We start from the raw sequence: 25,923 nt of genomic DNA, 5'->3' as shown, positions 1-25,923 counted from the left end.
TTTGGGAAATATGTGTTTAGCTGATTATAAAAAACCAGCATGCAAAATATCACAAAAATTGATTATATTCGTTGGTCATATTCACAATTGAAAATATTGGTATTCAACATACTATACTACTACCAATTATAAAAAAATGTACCTGGCCATCTTTATGCTAATCCGTTTGTCTTACATTTATACAAACGTCTTTTTTTTTCTTTTCACAAATATAATATTTACCTGTTACTGTAAGAAAACCTCTGTTAAATTTGCACTTTTCTATACAGTGATATTTCTCATTGAAATTTAACCAATAAGCTTTAAATGCCCATTGTGTTCAAGCTGAAATTTAAATGACACAGTGCAGCCAAACTGTAAATGAAATTTTTATATGGTGTATCATTTTCTTCAACCTAAAGTTAATATTCAGCACACAAAAAATGAAAAGATTATAGAGTAAAATTTTCCGTTGCTGACAATTATTCATGCAGTTTTTTCTTTCATTTTTCCCGTTGATAAATAAAATGCAAATCTGCTATAATCTACAAAAAAACATTCTAACAAATCGATATATTTGCATATCTATAGTCCTTTCTCACTATAAGCCCATATCGAGGAGCTGCATTTATTATTCTATAATCGCAATTGCTCTGACTGTATGCGCAATTGCCCCACCAAGTACCCAGATTGTGATTACACAACAATTGATAAACGCCTTTTACTTGTATATATATTCAATATTTTTAATAACAAAATAATGTAGTGTTCATATAAATCATCTAAAATATTAAATGCAATACAATTAATTTTACTATTTTTTTTACTTATTTCTATTTAGTTACGAATGTTTTTTATTATTGTATAATAAAAACATATCCATACTAAACTAAAGTGTTCGATTTTCAAATTTATTTGTACAAAATTTAATGTACAAGGAAAGATAACTCTTTCTAAAGGGAAAGATAACTCTTTCTAAATCGGAAAGCGTAGTAATATTTCAAACTTGCACTACTTTTAGGGGAAATCCGCAATCTATTTTTGTTTTATTGCCATCGTAGGCAATACACATAAGAAATAAACACTTTTAAAACATGTAAACAATTTATTTTATTGAATTAGTTAAATAAATAAACAAAATATTTCATGATTATCTTTGTTGAATATTAAATAGTCCTGTAAATATAGTACAATATCCGGGTCTCTGACTCTTTGATCGTCTGCTTTGATCGTGCCGCTATGGAATGCACAGGAGCTGAGAGGGAATTTGGAAACTTTCAAATGAATCCTAACGACGAGGTTCCAACGGAAATTTCTAACAGTGATGAGGAACTGTTAAATAGCTTTGACCCAACCGTTCCTGAATTGAAGAAAATGGAAAAAAAAACCTGCATATTCTGAACTACCCCAACCAGAAACCCCTGTGGAAGACATAAAAAACAGAAGATTCAAAAATGTAACAGAGGAGCAACTAAAAAATTATCACGACTCTCATCAGTCATCCTCAACAAAGAAAAACACAGTGTGGGGGATGAAAATTTTTCAAGGTAATAATTTACATCTTTTGAAAAGCTAGTTGGATAAATAAATAAATAAATAAATAATGAGTGAGTGAATGAATGGAAATAAATAAATAAATAATGAGTGAGTGAATGAATGGAAATAAATAAAAAAAAAAATGCAAATCTTATTTTGAAAAATTAGAAATGATAAAAATTATTTAGATTAACAAATTCTAAGGTGTTTTTTTTCTCACTTGTTAGATTGGAACATGGAAACATATGGGGAATACCTAGACACACATATAGTGTCAGCTGTCAGTCTTGGAGAAATCTTGATGAAATTTTATTGTGAAGCGGTTCCTCAAAAGAAAGCAGGTGGAAATGCCTCCACTGATGTATATCATAAAAATTCTCTAATTAATATAAGAGGAGCTATAAACCGCCATCTTCAAGATATCAATAGAAATATTGACATAGTGAGGGACAAAGAATTTAAAATGGCTAATCGAGCACTTGATGGTTTGTTGAAAGAAAGAATGAGGTCCGGAACTTCCCTCCCCACAAATCACAAAGAAATCATAGAACCAGCTGACCTTCAAAAAATGTTCACTTACTTGAAAAAGGGCTCCTCTTCTCCAGTCATTCTGAGACACGCTGTTTGGTTCCTCACATCAATTCATTTCTTGTCAAGGGGGCTGGAATTGCACCACCAACTCAACTTAAAGTCTTTTGAATTTAAAAATGATGAAAATGGGGAATACGTAACTTTATCACACGATACACAGCAGAAAAATTTCCAAGGTGGAATCAGAAGTGCAGAAGCACCATCCGACAAGAGGATGTATGCTGATGATACAGAATGCTGTCCGGTTAAAATGTTAAAACTATTATTAGAAAAGACCCCCTCTGATGCCACATCACTGTTCAACCAGTATGATAAAGCTGCCCTGGCCAATTCAGAAAGAGCAGTTTGGTTCACATCCAAGCCATTATCCAAACGCACCTTTCAGAATTTTTTACCTGAAATTTGCAAAAATGCTGGTGTTGAAAAGAGGTACACGCCACACTGCATCCGCGCCACAACTATTCAACATCTTAATGACTCGGGATGGGAAGCACGTCATATTATGTTTTTATCAGGCCACAGAAACGAATCTTCATTACGATCCTACAGCAGGACTGTCTCAACTTCTCAAAAAAGAGCCATAAGTACGACATTATCTTCACTGAAGACACAAACCTCGTCAGCAACCATGTGCGATGCGCAACATGCTGTAGTTCCTCGCCCTGCTATCCAAAATGAACTTATTCCCGTAGAAACCACCACTGCCACATCTGTTTCGTCCCAAATGTCATATCAGCTGTCCATGCAGTCGGTCACACAAACTCCTGGATTTTTCGCAAGTTCAACATTTACAAATTGTAACTTTCATTTCAAATGAAGGTGTTTACATCCGGTTGGCAGTCATGCGCAGATAACGACGCGTGAAAATATAGTTCTCAATTTCACATTTAAAATATTCCTTATATTAACATTTTAAGGGAGATACTGTTTCATCGTATCATTTTTTATATTAACAAATATAGTTTTGACTATCTATGTGAGTTAAAAAATTAAAAAAATACATTACAGTCTGAACGTTTTTTTTAGTTGCAGTATCTAAATGTCAAGGTCTAATACAGGGGATCTCCAAGGGGTAAAATGCAAATATAAGTAATAAACAACGTTATTTAGTGAACATGGCGTTATGAATAGCAATTGCTCTGCTGGCATATTTACCATGATGCGCTAGCGCGCATCATGGAATATGCCAGCAGAGCAATTGCTATTCATAACGCCATGTTCACTAAATAACGTTGTTTATTTCTTAAGTAGCTTGGTGTTCATACTCGGTAGCACTGCAGATAAAGTTATAAAGACAAAGAATAATTACATGTATAGTAAACCTCCAAGATATTTTTATATTCATAACGCTACGTCGATTAAATTATTCAACCTTAAGGTTATTATTCCCCTCCTCCATATGCTTTGTTACAGGCAAACATGTTATAAAATCATCCGAAGTAATGTTTTTTGATAGAATTCATAATGCATGACGGTTTTTAATATTTGAATTTTGTACAATGATAGGACTATATGCAACACAATATATTTTGTTGAAAGTTTCTTATTAACCCCCGCCCCGACATATTTCTATAATATTAAGATTAATCAATAGTTTAATTTATAGATAAGTAATAAAATCTCATATACGTCTCCATGATGTTTCGTATTTTGCTGATACCACAAAAAAACATAGTAACGGTTGCAAACTCTACGAATTTAACAGGTATGTACAGGTACAATCAATGAAAAGGACAAAATCTCAGACGCAAATTTTGATTGGAACACAGATCAGGAGTCCGTGAAAGATTTAAGCAAGGAAAGGAAATGAACAGCTGTAGAAGGAAGAAATGAATTACATTGCTTACAATTATTTCCTGTTTACGAAGATGTTTATAAGTCACAAAACAACGATAGAATTATTAATTAGAGCTTACCACCACAATTGTGGATGTAAACAACTAGTGCAAACAAGAAACTAACGATTTATGAAACATACATGTATTTTGTTACATTTTTGAAAAAAAAACAACATTTGATTTAAAAAAAAAGGCATCGTCACGATTGTGATCAAATTGTATTTTTATTTTTTGCAATGCTTTAAAAATGCATTGATAATGATCAAATGAAATTCTAAAAAAATTTAATGACATAGGATAAATATACCAGCAAGCAATCTTTTTCAAGCTGATTTGTCTATCTATTTATTCGACTCAAGCATAAAAAGATTTGCTTTACATAGAATATCAACGAATTGAGGGCTATTCAACTAGCTTATGACTCATCGACTGACACTCAACTTAATGGTTGTCTATTACATGTAGAAATGCCCTACTGAAGTATTGAAAGCTTTAAAAATCGACAAAATTAACTAATACATGTATCGCGACTATGCTCCTTTAATTGTGTGTAGTTATACAGCGAGTCTGGGCACAAACAACACAACTAATTTTTTTAGCCTAGGGTTTTCGATACAGATTAATGGTTCCTTTAATTACAAAACATTCCAAAGATATGCCTGACAAAATAATTTCTTTGCGCATTGTGACTTATTATTTCAAACTTCTACTAACCCACTCCTACGAACATTCCAACAATAACTTATTAATAAGTATTGCAAACTGTGCACATTAATACATGTATATATCCTGGCCACATGATAGATTAATATCTGCAAAGAACAAATCCAAATCATATGTAAGTAGGTCAATGAATGCAGTCTGTTCCGATTAATATCAGGTAATAAACGGTTCAGTAATATGGGAAAGGTCTGCTTGAAATACCAAAATATATTTTGTCACATGAATTAATACTTTTTTGGTCATTAGAATATGCAGGAGTTTACCATAATAAATTTAAATATTGTCTGATAAATATACAAACTAATAGCACTACATTTTTATGGAACAATTAATAGGTTTTGCTAGGCTCCCACGTAAACTATTTTAGATCTTAATGCTAGTACCTATAAAAAGAAATGTAAAAATCATTGCATTTCCTTAATAATTGAAGAAGATTGAAGATTTTTTTTTTTTTTAAAACAGAATGTACACAGCGAATGATCAAAAGCATGCATGTGCATGTTGATAGATGCAGCTTTTTCTGATTAATATCAAAATTAAGTTTAGAGTGAAATCAATACCTTGAACTAAATATATAATTTAGATTGTATCAGACATAAAAATGTCATCACCACTTAATGCTAAAATGCCAATGCAATATCAACAGTGCAAAATTTCAAAAGAAACTGCATGCAAACGTATGCTTAATTTAATTTAATAAGTATTTTATTCAAGTATATAAATACATTGAATTGGATTGAACAGCAGGCACAATGCCTATTTATGTTCTCTCCTGACGTATGCTTGATAATGTTTAAATCTCAGAACAAACTATATCAATGGATTCACGAATTAAAAGGCACTAATTACCACGACATAGATGATTACATAAAAGTTATTCTTTTTTTTTTTTTAAAAAAGCATGTCAAAAACGTAATCAAAATAATTGAATGAAATAGTAGCTATTTTTCTACTTCAAATTTAAATCGTCATAAATAAGTAAAAAAAAAAATCAGGTATCATATGTAAGATCAATAGCATTAAATAGCACAAAGCATTTTTTTAAAACCCCCCGAAGTTCTACACATCCCGAATGATCCTGGTTCAAAAAATAATATGGGGGCTGATATCTGGTCTTTCCGCTTTTCCATGTTATATAAAACAGCGCTCACATATAGCCCGTTTTGAATTTTGCTGAAGAGGTCTATATATAATAATTAAGGAATGAACTGTACTCTGAAAATGTTAGCCTGCATTTTGCTGATACTGGGGGTCCTCTACGGTAAAGCTGTCGCCAAAGGTAATAGCAAATTTCCATACATACTTATTTCAAAAATCTCATAAAAATAATTTTCTATAAATGCTGTATATATACATAAAATGCCGTCTAGTTGTAGGTGGAGAATGTGTTTTCACACAGAACGATACAATAGATTCCACAGAATTTGATTACACGACACAGATCTGTTGTTCAAGATCAGGTGTTCACGACAGGTATCAGCAAGGACAGGAAGTAGACTGTTGTGGAGGTAAGAATAAGCGTATATACATGTACTTTACAAAAATACGTGCTCTAATTTCACTGTGAAAGATAAAATTTAATGAGACAATTAATTTTTAAAAATTGAATTCATTGATTCAAAGTGTAATATTAACAACAACTGCAAATATTCGAGGAAAAGTTAAAACACTTTCAGGCTTTAATTGTTTGCTTCTAACCTAGTCAATTCTACAATGCTTCATTTTAAACCATTTATTTCAATTGATGAAGGAATATATAATCATTTATTTCAATTGAAGAAGGAATATATAGACTAGGAATGGATCTCTGCTGCAACAACAAAGTACTTAGAATGGATATAATAATGAAAACCTGTGACAAACGTAAGTGTATGAAAAACATTTTATGATCTTTTGTTTATTTCCACATTTAAAGATGATTTATAGTTGCAGATTATATAAAACAATCAACCTTTATTAGTTATTGTCTTTGATTGGGGAGCAAATTTGAATTTTTTCCCTCTAATATAATTGCTGTATTGTCATATTTTAAATTTAAAGTTGTAAAAAACATTGAAAATAACCGAAAACTAATTCTAGGTCGTTTTTAATATAATGAAATACACGAACCCCTAGATTTACATTAGCTTTCCCTCTAAAGTGCAATTTTTTCCTGAAGTCTACCTTAAATGAGTTTTCAATTTTGATATATACAATCATTTATTTTGTTTATCATTTATATCTCATTATTTCTCGTACTGCAATCTTGGCTTTGAAATCACGACTTGAATTGTAACACGCACGGAAATATTTTGAACGCATCTGAATCATATATAGGTAATCAAATCACCATGGATTTGGATGTTTTGAATCAATATAATACATTACATGTTGTTATATTCAAACATTTATTTGATAGTTAAGTAAACGTTTGGAAAGTTTATAGTAAGAGAGCAACGAAAGATAACTCAGCAATGGAAATGTCAACGGGAATATAGTTAATAAATATACAGAGATAAAAATAAAAATAAAAAGGGGGTTGGACCCGCCTTAGGGTCCCCAGTTGGTCAAGAGCAAAGCCCAGGTTGGTGCCCAAGTGGCGAAGCCATTGAAAGCTTTAATGCTCTGCTAGTTATTCTTGACATATTAAAAACATGATAAGTAGCAACGAATCTCGACATTTTACATGTCATTGTGGTAAATGTAATGTGTCGATATAATCTAGCTATTTCTATAATGCTACAGTAAAAAATGTAATTATGAATATGTGTACATGTAGCTGTTGTTGTTAGTCCTTTTAATTCAATTTTACGTTTAAATGATTTGAATTAGTCGTTTGATTTGTATAATATCTCATTTACCAGGGATTGTGTTTGTATATTAGATAGATTGATTTAAAAAATAGTATTAAATACTTCATTAGTTTTTTTTTAAGTAGGAAAACAAATAATCTACATTTTTAAATATGTTGGGTTTTTCAGGGACGGATCTCTTGGAAAAGAGGAAAAGCACTGTAAAGTTGTGCAAAGACAAAACTAAATCGACATTGCATCAAAACTGTTGTACCACTACTAAACTTTTATCAAAAAGGTATTTAGTTTGTAAATCTCTCTTTTTTTCAAATATGTAAGCAGCTGAAAGAAATATATGTTTTAAGATAACTTCTGCAAAGTCTATGTTTTTTTTAACAAAAAATTCTTCTTGTAGATGCAACAAGAGACGAAAGGAGATTCAGAGTATTTTAGATTTGAGATCTTTGCTAGGAAAATCAAAAGTGAAAAAGACACGGTTGATGATAATTTTACTGTAACCAATGATTAAATTTTAGAACTTAAATTGAGTGATTTCGTACGTTTTGATATTAATTTCTATTGAGACTTCAAATATCCCTAAATAGTTTTTGTCCTTACATATTGGCTTTGAATGAGTTTTTTCATATTCAAATAAAATTAATTTAAATTGAATGTGTGAACTATTTTGTATACATATCACATTTGTTTTGCGTCACAATATTGGTAAAAGAAAGTATTTGAGAAATAAGTAGCAATATTAAAAAGTTTACCGGAATATGAACTTGTTTATTGTTTATTGATCAATCCTCTAAAGCTCGAAAAGTTTCCCAGAAGATTTGATCACGTACTGACCAAGTTTAACTAGTGAACTTTTTAACCCTGTTGTTTATTACTTTTATTTAGGTTTGAGAAAGGCTATTCGTTCAGAGTTATAAATATAACCGTGATTTTATATTCATTATAATACAACCATAAAACGATCAGCGCGTGCTGAAATCATTTTGAGTCATTCAAAAGTTCACCCAGAAATAAATGGTTTTAATATTTAATAGGTTTATATCGGGTAAAAATATTTGCAACTTGATATAAATTCTCTTCACATAACAATATCAGCAAAAATGTATTTAACCACTTTACTTTACCTGAATTCTAAAAAAACGATTGCCAATTTTGTCAGAAATATCATATTCTAAATGGCAAATGATAGAAATGAATCGAATATTTACTAAAGCCTAAATTAAACATGATCGGTACAATATGTGGAAGAAAAAAATGAACGCCAGCATTTGTTAAAAGCCATATTCAGTACAGATGGTAAAAAATGAATCAGGAGCTTTGTATTTAGTTTTTGCAGTTTTACATACTCAATAATTCTCTAGATTTTAAAGAACGAAAGCGATTGGTTCTACACAAGCGTGTTCGTTTTTGTCAAACATAAAAATCAAAGATCAGAACTGACTTCCTTTAAGTGTTGTAATTTATATTAAACAATATATTGATCTTATTAAGTGTTTGTGTGATGATTCTTGTCTCGAGCTCATACGCGAAAAGAGAGAAAACCTGCATTACTCTTAGAATCACCTAATGTTTTTACAATCCTACTCTTGATATTCCACCAAACAATCCTTTTGTGCTCTAAAACAAATCCATGTCAAATGATTCACTAAACACTTCATTGATATATGACAGGCATTACACCGTAGTACATAACACACGCGTAATCTTTTCAACAAGACACCTGAATGTTCTTTTCAAGGACGATATTTAAACATACCTTAACAGGTGACTGAATTTATAAAACTGTCCTGGTTTACGCAAACAGATAATCAATCTTTTTTAACCGTAATGTGTCATCAAAATAATTCAAGTATTAAAGGACAAAGCTCACCATACATATATAATGTTTTTTGTTTTAATTTAATTTATTTAAGGAACAAGGAATCATTCTTTGAGTATTATGAGGTGATGCTTTTGGTCGGTAGATGGTCAAATATAATAGAGCCAGAGTGGCTTTATGATAGATGTGACCACGGTCCGACCGAAATTATCACCTCATATATAGTATCCAAATGCTTTGTATTATTATATAGCGCAGTCAGTACGTTTTTTTTTACGTTTTGCTATCAGACATCCCCCTTTTTGTGCCACTCATCATTAAAACATTATTAGGGTATAAGCTTCAAAAAATGATTCGTAATATTATCAAAGACAGTGAAAAAATGTAAATATCTTAATGTATTTAAGGGTTGACATTTGCAGTAATGTTTGTCTTACAAGTCTGTTTGACAGATATCCTTTTCCTATACAACATAAAGAGTTTAAAACTGAAAGGTCCATTCTTATTTTATCGCGTATATTTACATCAGACAAAAAATAATTAAGATTTTAATGTTATGTAAAAATGGTTGTGAATTGAGTTTCAATGTTTATTGAAAACGCACCTAAAAATGACGAATACGAAAAAAAACTGGACTTGATGACTTGGGGATGTCCTGACCTACTTTTTTATATAAAATTGTTTGCATATATTAGTTACATTCTTTTTGATAAAGTTTTCTCGAACAAATTCGATCCATGAGCTTCAACCAAGACATTAATTTATATCTAATGTAACTAATATCTCTCTCTCTCTTTCTCTCTCTCTCTCTCTTTCTCTCCTGCATTGTATTGGTTCCTGCAATGTATTTAAGTGAGAGTCATTGATATTTGTGGATACATTTAAAGTATATATGTATTACCTTCTTCAACTTTTGTCAAAACCAAATATAAGAATTGCTTGTAAAAAAAAAATATATACGCAGCCGCCATTAGTGTTTAGCTGACACGATAAGGAACTTTAAATCTATGGGAAACACGCTAACCTTGACCGATATACGTTTTAACATATGCAGGTACATTTATACTAGTGTATAGCGGAAATGTTTAGAATTTTTGATATATTTGGGACATAAAGTGCATTAAACATGTATTAAAATAGCGGAACGTTCTATTTCTGGTCCGATTCTCCCCATCACACATCCTTGTAAAGTGACTCTGTCGATGATGACTGCCAAAACATTGTCATACCTTGGACATTCAAAACATGAGTCAGAATAATATCATTCTTTGAAGAACATGCGTTTTGATTTGCTTCTTATTTTTTACTGCATTTCTGGCGTGGTCTGCAGCCTTCACACTGGTATTTACTTTGGCAGATAGAGTCATTGTATATAATCAAAGTATAGACTGTCTAAGATATCAAACTACAATATTTTGGTAGTTTTTTCAATAATACAAGGACAGAAATACCTTTTGAACCTTTCAGCTTTTTATCAGAAGACATGGATACTTTAGTAGACAATTCTTTCAATCACCATTTTGATCAATAATATTGAATGCAATTATATGATCCGATAATATCTTATATCTTCTGTATTCCAACAAATCCGAATGCAACTTATAAATACATGTCAATTACAAAATGTAGCAAAAACAACCAATATAGGAAAGTCTTTTTACATTGCGTGGTATTGATCTTATAAACAATGCACATACAAATACTAAAATATTTTCTTAGTAATAAACATCTCCTGACCGTAGAACTTTGCTGACATTTTATGACATCATTGATTACGTATTGTTTGCTTAGGTTTATAACAACTAAATATTTCAATCGATATGTTGATTATCTGCATATATATTGAATCTTTCTCAAATGTGGTTGTTTTAAAAGAATACTGTTATTGCAATAAAAATTAAATTTAATAAATAACAAGTCGCCCTTTTATACAATATTTGCTGATAAAGTTTGAAAATGTTTAAGGCACGCTTGTTAGTTGTTAACGAATCAACATTGTATTTATTAGTTTCTACCAGTTCTTAGAGAATTCCGAGTTAAGTTTCAAAATCTCCCGACAAAATCCTTATTTAACCTCACTACAAGTGATTGCTGAACCATTTAACATACGTTTAAAGAATAGCTTCAAATACCGTCACGATTTTTGGAATGCGCATATAAAATTATAATTTGATCGTAAGCAAAACTGATGACATCTCCAAAAAACATTTAAAAGGCACGTATATAGGTGAATGGATATTTAGTGTCTTTATGCGTAGCACATGTAATGTTTAGAAGGATAATTTAAAAATATCAACTTTATTCTATTTTTTAAATGCATAAACTTCATTCAAAACCCCACAAAAGTTTTGTAAAGCGGGCGTAGATGTTTTAATGGATCATAAAGATTTAAAATGTTTCACATGTCACATTATATTGTTTTGTAGGTATATTTACTATATGCATTAAAGAAGTAGACAGAACTCTCCAATCTACTGATTGGTATCTCTAATACCCCATCAAAATTTCAACTTTTTCAACCTTTCTCCCCCTCATAAAATCATAAAATAGGCGATTAGATAATCTCCTTCATTAAAGTTTTATCTGCATTAACAGAGAGCCATGAATGAAAAAAATAAACTTTGGCATGTTAAACTGCCGAAATACAATATCATTAAGATACTTTAGGTTTACATTATTTTAAAGAACAATTATTGCAATATTAGACATAGCTAACCAATTTTTAATTGATAATTTATTAAATATAATCACAATCACATTTATTCGTGTTTTGTTAATCTGTGTTTAGCGGATTTCGCAAAAACAGCGTGAAAAAAGCACAAAAACTAATCATATTCGTTAGTCAAGTCACAATTGAAAATCGTGGTAATCAACATACCACACTACTACCAATTAATCTGGTCAGTTTGAAAGTAAACAAATTGTCCTAGATTTGTACAACCGTCTTTTTTTCTTCCACAAAGATAATGTTTTAGCGATAACAAAAATTCTGTTATATTGGCATGAAATGGTGTATTTTTCTTTATTGAAACTTAATTGACTGTCTTGAAATATCCAATGAATACTTTGTGTTTAACCAAAAGATTAAACAGTGTAGCAAAAACGTAAATACAAATATTGTTTAAAATTAAAAAGGACAATAAAGTAAAAAAAAATCGATGCTGACAATTATTCACTTCATGCGGTTATGATTTTTCATTTTACATTTTATATGTGAAATAATTCAGCATGCTAGGTGCTTGTAATGTTTGAATTTTGTAAACGTAGAGAACTAGAATTATCACAAAATATTTTGTTGCAAGTTTCATTCTAACCAGTTCCTCCCATTCCCGATATACATGTCAAATTGTATATTAGAATTAAGCAGTAGTATTTTTTATGGTCAAATTATACATTTCATATAGTTAATGTATCTACTAAGTTAAATAATAATTTTGCTGATACCAAAACAGCCATGAGTTTTATCTAAAATAAGAAAAAAACGTAGGTGTTTGACCGACAAATGTATTTATCTATGCAGATATTGTGACAGAAAAAAATCTGATAAATAAAAAGTGGAACTTTTCGATGGTTTTCCGTGCTTCCCCCTCAAAAGTCCTTAAATTGTTTGTGCTAATAGGGACATGGCGCATTTTGTCAAATTTGAAATTTTCAATTTATATACGACAATATTGGATGAATATCATTTTTACAGTTACAATTATAATCTACAATAGGTTGTTGATATGTAGCCCGATATAATCCATTTTTAATACAAAGAGTATGCAATCCTTCCAGTATTGTGTCTTTAAACATTTTAAAAATGCTCTTAAAATATCAATTTCAACAACAGTATTCCTAATCGTAAAGCTTTACAATCAGTAATGTGAGATATATAACCTTCCTTGGTTGACCATAAGTTAAAAGAAATAATTGTCAAGAATCACAAAAACCTAAGTATCATCGATAATTTTCGTAGAACAGGTTCTCAATTACTATCATTTAGTAACAATATATTCCTAACATATTGGCTTAATTACTTGCAAGTATAAACTGAAAAGTGTTTTATATAAAAAAAAAAAAAAAAGCAAGGAGATGTGCACGTGGTTAACGTAAATGAAAGAATGATTTTGAATAGTATGCACATTTCTGTTATCATGAAAGTTTTTCGCCCACACTCATCAAGCAAACAATACCTAGGAAAACCCCGATTTAAACTGCTTTAAAAATCACATCTCAATCTTGTTTTGAACATAACCAATTCCAAGGGCCTTGGCGCTATAAGCTTGAAGCAACATTTGATAAGTCTACAAGTCCTCAAGATGAACGTTTTTTATTTGATGATAGTCGCATCTCTCGGCAAGACGATTATTGCGGAAGGTGGTTAAAGAATTTGATATAGGTATGAAATTTAAACAAAAACTATTTGTCAACATATGGTAACTTTAGAAGTGTTTTTCGTTATCGTAGAGTGCACGTATATAAAAAAGGACACACCGTCAGATGCAAAGTTTGACCCGGAAACACAGATCTGCTGTCGAAAATCAGGAGTCCATGAAAGATTTCAGCAAGGCAAGGAAATGGACTGTTGTGGGGGTAAGAAATATATTACAATGCTTAGAATTATTCACTGTGAACAAAAATGAATGAATGTCCAAAAAAAAACAATGATAAAACGTAGCATAATACTTTTATTTGTGGATGTAAGCAACTAACGCAAACTCAAAACTTTAATGATATACATATGTTCTTACATTTATCAAAGGTCATATGAAACGATATCCTGACAATAATGAGTTATATACGGGAATGAGTTCATAAGTGTTTATTAAATAAGACTGGCATTGTTTTTTTTTATTTTATGCAAAATTTTAGCGCCACGGTCTATCAAAATCACTTAATCGGGAAAAGGAACATTGACTAACGCGGCTTACCTCCCTTGTTTAATACGCCAGTAAGACCCAATGGTCTTATAAAGCTCTATAGTGAATTCAAATATCCATGTCGTTTGCAGTATTTTAAAAGAAAAAAATGCTATTTTACATAAAAACTTATAAAATCATACAATAATCAACCATGACAGTATATCTTCTCAAGAAATTAAATCGTGTGCGTTTACATTTAATATTGTGTATATATTAAATTTACATTAGAAACTCGAGAATCAATGATTTTCTTCATGAATTTACATGTATTTATAATATAATTTTAATATATGCATGTACATGTATATATGTTGTGTTTCAATTAATTTTAATAAAATTGTCAAATTCAGAAAGAACTGATCGGGTTTTTTTTCTCATTTCCAGTTTCATGCAATTCATAATGATTTTTTTTTACACATGTTATAAGCAACATATGCTGCCTCATTCACTTCAAGATTGAATTGTTAGTTTTGTTTTAAAATTACAAATATAATACCATTAAATTATTTTTAGTCTTAGAAAATTCCTTCGAATGTTTTGATTTTAAAACGTGTATTTGTATGTTCGGTATTTTGTTCTTACAACGTGTATGTTCGGTGTTTACTCAATGATTCCTTTTATCTCACTTTCTTCCTTAATGTTTGCTTTCGTTCCTTTATTATATTTATTGATACTTGTTCTTAATTTATAATTCTGTTGATTAACTACGCATTCTTTCACATTTTCAAATCCTTAAATGCCATGTTTCCGCGATCTGTAAATACACGTGTACACAGAGTATTTTCTAAAGGTATTGCTACATGTATATACATGTATATATCAATAAGTCAGAACTATTTAGGCCAGATTAATTAGAATTTGCCAATCTAATTTTTGAAATTAATAAGAATATTTTTGCGGTATTTTATAGCAGCTTTTAAATCCAAACTGTACACAATGCCTCAAATATTTTCATTGACCTGTCTTATACTTTTTCATGTGTTAAAAAAAATCAAATGAACTAAAAAATTTCAATCTTTTTTAAATGTAACTCAGTTTTCATACGTATCGTAGAAGAAGGATGTGTCTGTTTCAAAAGGATTAGAATAATTCATTAATCAGCTGTTACTATTGCATTTCTTTCATTAAATTAACGACCAATTAAAACTAAGTCATCTGTACTACGAAGTTTTAATGCATTGTTTACATCGTTGGGTCTCTGTGACGACATACATCCACAAAATCAAGTACCATAAGCGGGGAAGAATTTTTTCAGGTGCTGTGTTTTTACGGTTAAAGGCAAAAAATCTTACTACACGTATTTAAACATTTATTTATACCAAGCTTTTTATCATTATAAAAGAAAATCACAGTGATAAAATTTGTTTCATATGACCTTTAAGAAAAAGAAAGTAACGAAGAGGCTGAACGCAACATAACACACATTTGCTGCAAAAACTCAGGTGTTCACGAAAGATACCAAGACAATAAGGAAGTTGGCTGTTGTGGAAGTGAGTATTGAATCAAGTATATAGTTTTTGAATGTTAATACAAATTTAAAGCTTTTTCACTACAAATAAAATGGAAATGCATGGTACAACGCAGATAATTGAATTGATTTGAAATTTACTTAAAATATAAACGCAAGTATTGAGTGTAACTGTACATACAAGTAGTTATCCATATGGGTGGGTGGGTGGGTGTGTGTGTGCGTGTTTGCAATTCCGCAAATTCTAAAGAATAACAATGTTCTTGAATACAGAATATATCTGCAAAGTGGAATCTGAGCCACGTCCAGATAAAAATACACCCAAAAAGGATGTCAAGAAGACATATGGAAAAAGTAAGTTTTAAAACGTAATTTTAGTTCAATGTTCATTTCTAGAAATAAGAATCCTTTGGATGACAGCTGCAGTACTATGTATATATAGTCTATTGGTTTAGTGTCTCTTTATAGCAATGTTTAAATATTACACATTTGATTCTTATGATAAAATATAAAAAGTCAACAACAATATTATACATTGAAACTTGTGAATACAGATTCAGAAATATCCCAGTCACGAAAAGACACTACCAAATTGCCCGGAATCAGGCTTTCTTTGCTACTGCATCAACAATGGAGTATGGAGGCTGATCAACTTTCAAATGAAAGGTAGAAAATTAACTTACGCTAAAACGTTCTTTTCTTCTTTTTTGAAAGTTGGAGGGGTGTAATATGCTTCGTTTGATAACCGAAAATGTTATTGTCATATCATATTTCCAAATTTCCTTTCAATTTTTGCAGATTAGTCAAAAAAGTTAAAAAGATCAAGAAAGCCATCAGTCGCCTTATGAAAGTATTTCAAGGGGCATTTTAAACAGAAAAATCCGTTGGTGATCACTAACCTGTACAAATGAAAGAATCTAAGACTCAATAGCCTGATTTATCATCTTTATTTTTTTCTTTTATGATTTTGTATACTAGCATTTTATCTTTGCATTTTATTATACCATGTAACGTGATAACAAAATGTCACTTATCAGAAAGTGTAGAATCTTATACATCTATTTTTTATTTCATGAAATAAAGAACATGCTTATTATATATGGTTTAAAATTATTTATTGTCTGGTAAAATCACCAAAGAGGAAGCAAGCAACGACATTATGGTATTATAATGATTCATTGTACATACTAAATGCTTTTCAGAGATAAGGTATAAACAAAATTTACTTTTTAATTTAAAATAAAACATGTCGCAAGTCTTGCTTAAAACAGTAAAGCTGTGTGAGCTCTGAAACTCTCTTACAATTTGACAACGGACACTAAAACTTTGTTGGAACTATGAATATAAGTAAAATGTACACGGGTTGGGTATATGAAATGTCTGTCAAGATTACAAGTGCATGTCGTATATACCGCTGAAAAAGCCGATTATTAACCTATTTGTTGTTATCATATCGGTTTGTTTTTCAATTGCTGCTTCGACGGCTTCCTGGCTAGCGATGAACAGTTGGCCGGAGAGCATCGAACATAAGGTGGAAATCCCCTCATTTGGTTAGCGGTGACCTTTTTCGTTACCTCTTTAGCAATACTTTTCAAAAGTTTCAGGAGAGTTGTTAGAAGGAGAACAAGGTTGTGGTACCGAGCAACTCATTTGAAATTGCTTGTTTTGCTTGATAGTGGATTTGTTACCAATGTCTATTTCCGTGTAGGTGGCAAGATGAAAACTAATAAAGATAATTGCTGTACTGGCTTAAGTAAATGGTTTTCAAGATTCACCCATCTCAGTAATTTCACAGAAAATTGATATATTAATTTCCTTGAAATTACAGTTTAAACTAGAAATGTTAAATATATACTATATCTTGCAGTTAACATTTGATAATGATAATATAAATATGACAATACTTTTTATATAACTCTACCTATAATACGAAGAACAGTTTAATTGTATAGTTGTTGGAAATGAAGATATTCTTGCTTCAGAGTCAAGTATTCTATTTGTAAGACAGCTTCAATGACGTTTACCCATACGCTTGGTGAAACAGTATAAAATCTAAAAATGCATTTTCGATGTAAAAAGCTTTCTAATATCTAACAACAAGGGATTGTGGATGCGAGATTAAATATATCTAATTCTAGGACATCTGAATAAGATATTAGATTTGAAATATAAATGGAATAAATTATTGATTTATACAGGTATAAGTTTAGTTTCATCAAATTTCTTAAGGTTAATAAAAAATCAAAACGAAATAAGTTATTTTTTTTCCGATACGCATTACGAAGATTTAAGTTTTTAAAAGAAAGGTTCTAAAAAAATAAATATCAAAACAAATAAGTGGAAATTTCTTTTTAAAAACCTATTCATATAAAATCAAAGATGAACGAAACTAACATTATAAAATTAACTGGAAAGATGTTCTAATTTTCCCGTAAGTGATTGTATACGATGCATCTTTGTATTTGTCACTCTTAATTATGAATCGACGATTGGGGTAAAAAACACTGTCAAATTTGTTTGAAAAGACTTTATAAAAATATTTACAAGACTAAGGTATATTAATTTTAACTTTGGGGTTTATCATTTAACATATGATATTCCCCGCTAAGAAAGTATGGAAACAAAAGCACCATCCTATTAGAAAATGATGGTTGCTTCTTTTTCTTATAGTGATATTGAACTTGCAAAAAGACCAAAGCTAAAGTAAGAACACATTTACAGGTCAAAAACAATCTTTGTTTAAAATTTTAGCTTCTAATCATTTTCAATTACAAGAAATAGCTCAAACGGGAATTAAGCATTTTTTAATATAACTGACCCTGGGTCAAGTTCATGACAAATTCTCGGTTCATAAGCAAACTCTATGAGAAATTAAACCTTCGATGTTTCACCATAAAAACACTATAAACCTTTAACCTGCCCAAAGAACCTCGGGAAAAATGCACACCCTCATGACATAAACAATCTTTGTGTAAGGTTGCAACTTCCAATGTTTCTTTATAAAAAAAAATATATTGACCGCACACAAATTTTGCACTTTTCCTACCAGTGACCTTGATCTTGCCGAAATGAGCATGTGTTCGGGTCATTACGGACGATCGGGTCATAAGCAATGTTTGTGTCAAGTAACAACTTCCAATGTTTCTTTATAAAAAAAAGATATATGGACCGGACACAAATTTTGCACTTTTCCTACCAGTGACCTTGATCTTGCCAAAATGAGCTTGTGTCCGGGTCATTACAGACGATCAGGTCATAAGCAATGTTTGTGTCAAGTAACAACTTCCAATGGTTCTGCATTAGAAAAAAATGGAGTGGACCCCTATTTTGCAATCTTCTAACCAGTGACCTTGACCTTCCTCAAATGACCTTGGTCAAGGTCATTACATACCCTGTGTTCATAATTAATTTCTGTGTGAAGTAAGAACTTCCAATGTTTCTGGATAAGAAAGATATGGACCAGACACGAATTTTGCACTTTTCCTAATAGTGATTTTGACCTTGCCCAACTTACCTTGGGTTAAGGTCATTACACACTATCAGGTCAAAAGCATTGTTTTTGTGAAGCAAGAACTTCCAATGTTTCTCCAGTAAAAACAAATTGAATAAAAACGAATTTTGCACTTTGCTAGTGGCTTTAACTTAGCAAAGATGACCTTCAAGGTTCAATATCAATACACACCTTCGAGTAGCAATTTTTGTGCAAAGTAAGATCTTCCATTGTTTTCCGATAAGAAAGATATTGACCGGATTCGAATTTTGCACAGATCGACAGACGGATGGACGGACGAGTACCATCCAGGGTTGGTCTGTCTCTTGAACAGTGGTAATCAGTAAAAGACAGATCAGTGTAGATGCAATGTTGTTAATTCAGCAGAATATTGTGCAATCTCTCTTTGGGGATCAAATTTAAGGTAGTCCATCAATATAACTAAGACGTATTTAACAATTTTGATTGATCTATACTACATAAAATACGTATTTTAAAGTTTTTATGAGACTGACGTAAACCAAACTCGGGGTGATGTATGTAGTAAAAAAAAAAACCTTTTTGCACTTAAAACTTTGTTAAAGAGTAATCTGGCCTTTAGGAAAAATTTTAAAAATCATTTTCTGAAAATATGTACGGTAAATTATGAATTATTTTAGCATATTCAAAGAAAAGGAAAGCCTTTGCAGCTTTTTACCAAGAGGAATGTAAAAAAAATTGTATTTAAAAATGCATTTTACACATAGACTTTAATGTTAACTTTAACATATAATATATTTGTTAATATTAAATTAAAAAAAAATTCTGAGGTGAATCTTTATTATATTATACACCCTTTACAATCACACCAAGATTTTAGTGATCAAGCTTGCAATATATTAGATATGAAATATTATAGTTATCGATGGATAACCTTAAAGATTGAAAAGAAACAATGCAAAAATATCATCTTCACACTAAATAATATCAGCAAATGGACTCAGTTTGCCTGCTAAAATGATAGACAAGATTACATGTACTCGTACCTACTTGTAAAACAAACATAACATGTACAACAAGAGTCAAACGTTTTTAACTTGTAAAGAAGTTTTGTCCTTCTATACAGATATGGGTATATGATGACACATGACTTTAACAAAAGATATGTAAGAAAGGAGTATGAATTGAGAAATTGCAACTGGATTTTCCTAAGCTATCATTTTGCACTGATCTTATTACATGTATCCTATTAATTTTAGATGAAGGTTGTCAGATTTTAAACATACACATACTTACAATACAGCTACAAGTAGGCATTCATAATTTTCACTATTGTCGTACTGAGGTAGACATTTTATTTGGAAAATTTAATTTTGTGTGTAGAAAAATGATTTTTAAACGCTTTCTTTGGTTTTAATTGCCAATAGAATACGCCTAAATTATAAGTTATGAAAAGAAAAATACATGATGGTTTTTGTTTCATTGCATTGTTTTGAATAGATGAAACTAATATGAACATTTGATTGCACTGCCCTTATAATGAATATTACAAGTATAGGTATGAAAAATTTGACAATATTAAAAGAAAATATCATATTGTGCGTTTTTCCATACTCGCTAACTTTCGACGACTGGCAATTCATGTTGTCGCTCATATTGGCAGTCAGTGCTTTAATTTTTTTTAATGTTGAGAAGTCGTTCAAAGCGTCTCAATAAATTCATTTAAGTTAATTATCTAAATAGTACCATGTGCTTTTTACTGCAAATACACGTTCATGTGAACCAGGACGATTATACATTCTTTAAACATTCATTCACCTGCTCCGGTACGTTTAAAAAACGTCCTTTTACAGAACAATGAAATAGCTTCATGAAAATATTACCTGCACATTTTATACCGCAGTGTACTGCATATCATGTATCAATAAAACACAGGGTGAATGAGATAACTTGGATTATTTTACGTTTCAGAAATATTGTGGAGGTGAATCTCAGGTGTAGTATCGTGAAATTATTTTAATTTGTAATCCTAAGAGCAATGCAGGGTTTCTATCTGTTCGTAAATAAGACCAAACCAAAAAATCAAACTCCTAAATTGTTAATGAGATCTAAAAGCTTGAAATATAATATACATTATATAACAGTAAAACCGGGTAGGTTTTAAGCTCTGGTTATATCTTTAAAAAATGAACATTTTCTGCATACCCAACCGGTATCATAAAAAAATCACCAAAGAGGAAACAAGCAACAACATTATGGTATTATAATGATTCATTCTACAGACTAAATGCTTTTAAGAGATAAGGTATTATCCTTGGGTCAATTACAGATTTCTTGTGATTGTATAATTGCACTCTAAACATAATGCTTCTGGTTCACATTTTACAACATCGGTGCTGAATTTGGCTATGATTCTACTGTAAAAGTGGTACTTTACGCGAGAAGATATTTACACTTCAGGGGTTCTGGGAACCATACTCTTCTTTTGCAAAACATATTTTGGAACATGATCGCATTTCAATATGACGCCCTCAATTATATTCTAAAAGAACATTTGGCTACTGCAAAAAAAGACGTTTTTGAAACCAGTTTTTCGAATTTTTCAGCCATTAAATGACCCCGAAAATAAAATTAAAAATTCCGAAACCTTATTGCGCATCTATAGGATACCCTAAAACATATTCCAAGAGATGATTTATCTACTGTTGAAAATGTAGGAGGAGTTCGAGGAAGAAGTTTTTTTGGTAAAAAAACGTAATTTTTACCAATTATTTGACCCCCAGGACTACCAAAGAATTTTGGAAACCTTTTTACAAAACAATATGACACCCCAAATCAAACTCCAAGAGTTCAGTTTGCTGGTTTATAAGATGTAAGGGCAGTTTGAGAAAGTAAAACGTGATAGATGGACGGACGGACGGACGGAACAGGGTAACAACAATATATCCGAACTTTCTTTATAAATTGCGGATATAAAAACAGATTCACAAAAGATATACCTTTTTGATAAAAGTTTAGTCAAAGAGTCTCAAATTTTGTTTTTGCACAACTTCATACAATGCTTTTCCTCTCTCCCAAGAACTCCGTCTCTTTAAAAAAACAACAACATCTCTTTAAAAATGTTAAGCATAAAGAATTTTTCATTAGATCATTTCAGCAAATATCAAACAAAATCCATGGTAAAATATATATTATACAAATCAATTGAATAATAGTAATTATTTAAACTTCATTCGCTTCATCATAGATCATAAAATCAATTTTCTGATAATAAGAGCTATTTTGGTTTTTGGTATTTAAAGATAGATTAAACAGATAAAATTTAACTTAAATATTTTTCTCATTTGAATTATGTACTGGCTTTAACGCATAGGAAATTGATGGGTAAAGTTACATCTACCTGTGTTAGAACAAATGCTTTCAGCACTGTTTATCGAAAGGAAAGTAGCCTTATCTGGATATTATATATAATCTTTTTTAAATTGAGTTATTGTCGAAGTTTAAATGCTTGAAATACCCACCAGTAAAATTCTATGTGGCGAAATGGAAACAAAAATATTTCCGTTTTTCATTCTTTGCATAATGAGGTTGTCAAATCCATAAAAACCAAGATTCTCGTCTACAGTTTGAATATGATGCATACCGGAGACTTTTGAAAAAAGTTTTGAATTTTGTCAAACATCATTTTGTGTAGTTGACGTCTAGTGCAAAATTTGCTGATAAAATTAAATAAATAATGTATATGTGTTTACGTATGATAAATAAACTGTTATTTGCTATTGGAATTGCCCATAGAATTTCCTTACCTCCTCCATTAATCGACCTCAAAAAATTTTTTCGGAGTCCTAGCCTAAATCCAAGTGAACTCATAAAAAATACACAAGACGCTGAATACATAATTTATGCATTTTTGAAATTCCGTTTTCATGGTATGTGTAATGGGAGTATTTATATAGTAAAAAGAAGTCTATGAAGGTAGAGTTTTTAAGTGTAGATGATACCTATTGTACAAATTCGGTCTTTGTTAAAAGACAAAGAAAAAAACACTGTTTTAAAACAAATGTTTTAACAACGTTAACTATTTTAAGTCAAGTGTGCATACGCTGTACTGGTACTGTACCAGTTATCGGCTAAGACCAGTTATCGGCTAAACTGAGAGTTCGGGTTTATAGCACGCGACAATCCAAGATTTTTTAATTCAGTCGTCTTTTTCGAATAAAGAAAAGTAAGTTTGCTTGAAAACTTTCTTGAATATGTTTTATACATGAGCTAAACCGATCATTGTTTACCGCTAATTTTACATCTCTGCACTTTCAGCAGTTGGGGAAGTGACGTAATAAGTTAAAAATAGAATATTACCTCTTTGTGATACGTTATTATATCCCTTCTTTGATTTGACATATAAAATCAATACATTTAACATGTATAAACAAAAGGAATTCACGAATTTCCGAGAGATTCGTAGCGCAATTGAACGCCTGATTGCACAATTATGTATTGAATATTATACAATTTAGTGAATTGCCGTATGATAATAAACGAATTATTTTATGAGTTTTGTTTATAATGTATCATGACCCCGAACACTTTAGTCTGACCTCACAAGGGGCATAATTCAAACTACATTTAGCAGAGTATAAAATCAACATGAACACGGATTTTTACTATGTTATTATCACGAAGCCGATAACTGGTACAGTAAATCGTAAAAACTCGGCAAATTCGGGGCGTGCTTAAAAGCACAAAACAAGATGTTTTGGGTTCTAAATAATGATATAAACTAACAGATTGATAAATAAGGAGTTCACTTTTTAAAGTATGTCAAGTTTTATCCAAAAATATCAAGAAATAAGGAATTACGAAAAGAAAACGTTAAATTTTAGCCGATAACTGGTACAGTGCCAGTATAAAGTATCATAATTTAAGTTTCAAATAGAAAACGTTCAAGGACACTATTAAAAAATCTGAAGGAATCTTGTTTGTGAGAAAGTGTATCAAAAACATATGGTTTCAATGTATGCTTACTGTCTTATTGTTTCTTGAGTTTTTATAATCCGTATTTACTTTTTATGAATGTTTTGCAGATTTAGCAAAAAACAATATGGAATTCGATGTAGCTGATTCACAAGACAATGTTAATTGCTTTAGGAATTGCCCATTGGATTTTCTTACCTCCCACTGTAATCGCCCTCAAAAACCTGTATCAAATGCGAAAAGAAATCCGTCCAAGTGAACTCATATGATGAATAAATATTAAACGCTGAATGCGGAACGCACTCGGTATTTGAAAGTCGGGTTTATGAAGTGTGTAATGGCTGTGCATGTATTTAAATAGACTAATACAAGTGAATGAAGATCAACTGTCCGGATTCATATGAATAGATACTAGAAATACCGATGTATACATATACGATTTGTTGTAATGTTCTACAGACGATGAAATATATAATAAGTTAAGGCTATCAAGTTCTTTAACAATCATAACTATTTAGCGTTCACTATCAACTGTAAACTTCAAAATAGATACAGGACACGGTAGAAACATGATCCCGTAGAATGTTATTATTGTGTTAGATAACATATTTAAACTTTTACTGTAAACAATTTATAGTTTTGACAAATAAAAGTCGTAAGTATTCACATTGTAAAATAAATAAATGAATCTGATTTTTGTCTTTATTCCGTATAACGAAGCCATTTATTTATTTAAAAATTGAAAAACGCATTCAAGTACATAAATCGTATGTAACCAGAATCTCAGTTTTAAAAAGACATGGTCACGATTTCAGCAAGTTTTTTTTCCTTTTTAATGTTTCTGATGCTTAAGTAAGGCATTTCTAATAGTCAACATAAATTTAAGTGTCGGTTGTCGAGTTATAAGCAATATACAGAGATCATAAGACTTTGGAATGTAAATAAAGAACAGGTCTTTTTTTTTTACATTATAATGTTGACTAGAAAATGCAAGGTTTAGACTTAAAATGGATAAACTAGAAACCGTGTATTTAGGTTCAAACGAAAAAGCAGACAGAAAAATCAGCTTGAAAAAGAATTTCTACCGGTAAATTGAACCGATGTAAAGAAAAATGACACGAGCCATTGTGAGCTCTATATCTTACATGTATCTCTTTGACTGACACTCAAATCATGGTTTATTAGAAAAACATGACCAAAGCATAATAAACAATAATAATCGAAAAATAAAATGTTACCAAATCGTGACCATGTCTCTTTAAATACATTGATAATTATATAATACTTATTTTTATCAGTCCAGATATTGTACGTCTACATGTCACTGATTATATATCAAATAAGTGGTAAAGATTGTTGGGCAAACAAAAATTAAAAACAGCCAAACAAATAATCAATTTAGGTATAAAAAAAACTGACTGGCTTTTACATGTAATTTTTTCTTGATGAAGACAATTTCAGATAATACGGTATTTAAAAACATGTATTATAGATAAATTTTTGAAAATTATTTATTCATATTTGGAGATATCGTATCAATAAAAAAAAAACAGGCACAGAATATCCAATGGTAAGAATAAGCGCATCAGTTGCTAGAAAATCCGCAACAAACGATTCGTGTGAATTTTGTAATGATTTATTCGAAATTGTCTTTTTATTGTTCTTCCAAGACAAATGTATCGATTTCTTTTTTAAAAATCGCATAGAAATAAAAAGTCGATTTTAATAAATCATATTCAGAACACTTTTGCATAACGGTACACAAAAAAAGAATTGTTGTTTGTTTTTAATCCAAGATGGCAAATGCTTTGGAAAAGATAACGTCTGTTGTAG

The 25,923-nt window shown here is 30.6% G+C and overlaps 2 protein-coding genes and 1 long non-coding RNA gene across 3 annotated transcripts; all 3 read left to right on the top strand.

Moving 5' to 3' along the window:
* Positions 1 to 1,380: 1,380 nt before the first annotated feature.
* LOC117685732 (uncharacterized) lies at positions 1,381 to 3,165 on the top strand. The gene is made up of 2 exons (XM_066072002.1): positions 1,381 to 1,526; positions 1,743 to 3,165. The coding sequence occupies exons 1-2, from the start codon at positions 1,511 to 1,513 to the stop codon at positions 2,921 to 2,923; spliced, it is 1,197 nt and encodes a 398-aa protein (XP_065928074.1). The 5' UTR covers positions 1,381 to 1,510; the 3' UTR covers positions 2,924 to 3,165.
* A 2,891-nt stretch (positions 3,166 to 6,056) lies between these two features.
* On the top strand, positions 6,057 to 7,938 carry LOC136271307 (uncharacterized). Its single transcript, XR_010709227.1, has 4 exons — positions 6,057 to 6,175; positions 6,447 to 6,530; positions 7,628 to 7,736; positions 7,854 to 7,938. It is a non-coding gene; the product is annotated as an uncharacterized lncRNA (long non-coding RNA).
* Positions 7,939 to 13,690: 5,752 nt separating this feature from the next.
* Positions 13,691 to 16,614, top strand: LOC136271452 (uncharacterized). The gene is made up of 5 exons (XM_066071509.1): positions 13,691 to 13,850; positions 15,562 to 15,669; positions 15,921 to 16,001; positions 16,202 to 16,313; positions 16,446 to 16,614. Exons 1-5 carry the CDS (start codon positions 13,691 to 13,693, stop codon positions 16,516 to 16,518), a joined length of 534 nt encoding a protein of 177 aa, XP_065927581.1. The 3' UTR covers positions 16,519 to 16,614.
* Positions 16,615 to 25,923: the final 9,309 nt, after the last annotated feature.

Source organism: Magallana gigas, chromosome 9 (genome assembly GCF_963853765.1).
Source record: "Magallana gigas chromosome 9, xbMagGiga1.1, whole genome shotgun sequence".
NCBI lineage: Eukaryota > Metazoa > Mollusca > Bivalvia > Ostreida > Ostreidae > Magallana > Magallana gigas.
The sequence above is the reverse complement of the archived record's forward strand: the minus strand, read 5'-3'. Positions and strand labels throughout refer to the sequence as shown.

Bases quoted from the DNA above. Each gene is read 5' to 3' on its own strand.
- LOC136271452 (XM_066071509.1), top strand. From the start codon at position 13,691: ATGGTAACTTTAGAAGTGTTTTTCGTTATCGTAGAGTGCACGTATATA. The intron at 15,670-15,920 runs GTGAGTATTGAA...TCTTGAATACAG, and splicing joins GGAAGTTGGCTGTTGTGGAA to AATATATCTGCAAAGTGGAA. The intron at 16,002-16,201 runs GTAAGTTTTAAA...TTGTGAATACAG, and splicing joins CAAGAAGACATATGGAAAAA to ATTCAGAAATATCCCAGTCA.